The sequence below is a fragment of the Galeopterus variegatus genome, unplaced genomic scaffold, assembly GCF_000696425.1.
Source record: "Galeopterus variegatus unplaced genomic scaffold, G_variegatus-3.0.2 Scaffold17015, whole genome shotgun sequence".
NCBI classification, from domain to species: Eukaryota; Metazoa; Chordata; class Mammalia; order Dermoptera; family Cynocephalidae; genus Galeopterus; species Galeopterus variegatus.
In genome coordinates, this window is record NW_007743126.1 from 5,001 (window position 1) to 6,403 (window position 1,403).

The 1,403-nt window shown below is 38.6% G+C and overlaps 1 protein-coding gene across 1 annotated transcript in view; it reads right to left on the minus strand.

The window, feature by feature from the left end:
- Positions 1-180: 180 nt before the first annotated feature.
- LOC103582617 (zinc finger protein 235-like) overlaps positions 181-1,403 on the minus strand; it is a 3,648-nt gene continuing 2,425 nt past the window's right edge. The window contains exon 2 of the mRNA XM_008564165.1: positions 181-1,399. Coding sequence (XP_008562387.1) covers positions 1,121-1,399 — 279 coding nt within the window. The 3' untranslated portion in view covers positions 181-1,120. The remainder of the gene's footprint in view (positions 1,400-1,403) is intronic.

Here is a 1,403-nt window from a genome sequence, read left to right on the forward strand (position 1 = left end):
GAGGTTTATTGCCCTCTCCCCACCATTTTAGGGAGAGAAATAGCAATAGGGGTGAGGAATGTGACAAAATTAGCATCCTTCAAATCTGCCAAAGCCCCTCCTTAGGAGTTCTAGATGGAGAATTACACATAGAAAGGCAATGTGACCAAAGTCTGAATGGAAATAATGACAAGAGATCAATTATTAACAACTTAAGTTTACTAAGAAACTTTTTGTCATCAGTAAACTACTTTTAACACTTTCATAGAGTTACAGTAAAACCTTGCCATAATGAATTAGGGTCCAAAAATTCCAATCATGTAACTTGTATATCACGTTACTGGATTAATAAAACAGTATTTCTCAGTATATAAAGTAAAACCAATGATGCTAAAAATAATAATGTACACATTTGATGATAGAATGTACAAAGAACTGAGGCTGTATGAAGGATGGGTGCCATTCACAAGTCTTTGGCTAGTTTGTATTAAAGTGGATGGCAGTATTACATGATTTTTTGTACTTTAATATATTTTAAAACTAATGTTATTAAGGCTACTTGCAGGACTCCATTTGAATATAAATTAACATGAATTTAGGTTAGGAAACCGACTAGAATTTTCAAATATCTGTCCTAATTATAGGGATTTTTCTCCACTTTCTTCAGTGATTGCTGCACCCTATTAGGAACCAAACACAGTTCTACATGGTAGAGATACAGTGGTGAAAAACATTTCCCTACGTGGAGGTTACATTTTAGTTGGTGTCAGTTTTGTTAATCATTAAACTTTTGCTGAAGTCCTGCCAATAATCTTCATTTCTAAGGCCGCTTTCTCCTGGAATGTCAAGATTCTTCTGCTGTGTCACATCTTGAGAACTGAGACACTTTACAGCTGTTGTATAAATAATGATCATATTTATAGAACAAATAGTTTTCTCTCCTCTGTGAAATGTCATGTTTGGTAAAGAATTTACCTCCCAACTGAGTCCTTAAAACACAGCATTTTAGAAAGCATCTTTCCCATGAAGATTCTTTGAACATCCTGAGTTCTGAAGGAACTTTTCACAATCATCAGCGTGGGTTTTCTAAAGAAGAGGAAGATGTGAACTCTAACTGAAGGCTTCAGCACACCTCACACTTCTATAGCTTCCCTCCAGTGTGGACCCTCTGATGGTAGACGAGATGTGACCTCTGACTGAAGCCCTTACAACAGACATCACATATGTAAGGCCTCTCTCCAGTGTGGACCCGCTGATGTGTGTGAAAATGTGAGGCCTGACTGAAGCCCTTCCCACACTGCTGACACGTATAGGGTTTCTCTCCTGTGTGGACCCGCTGATGAGCACTGAGGCCGGCACTCCAGCTGAATTCCTTCCCACACTCCTCACATCTGAATGGTTTCTCTCCAGTGTGAATGATCTGG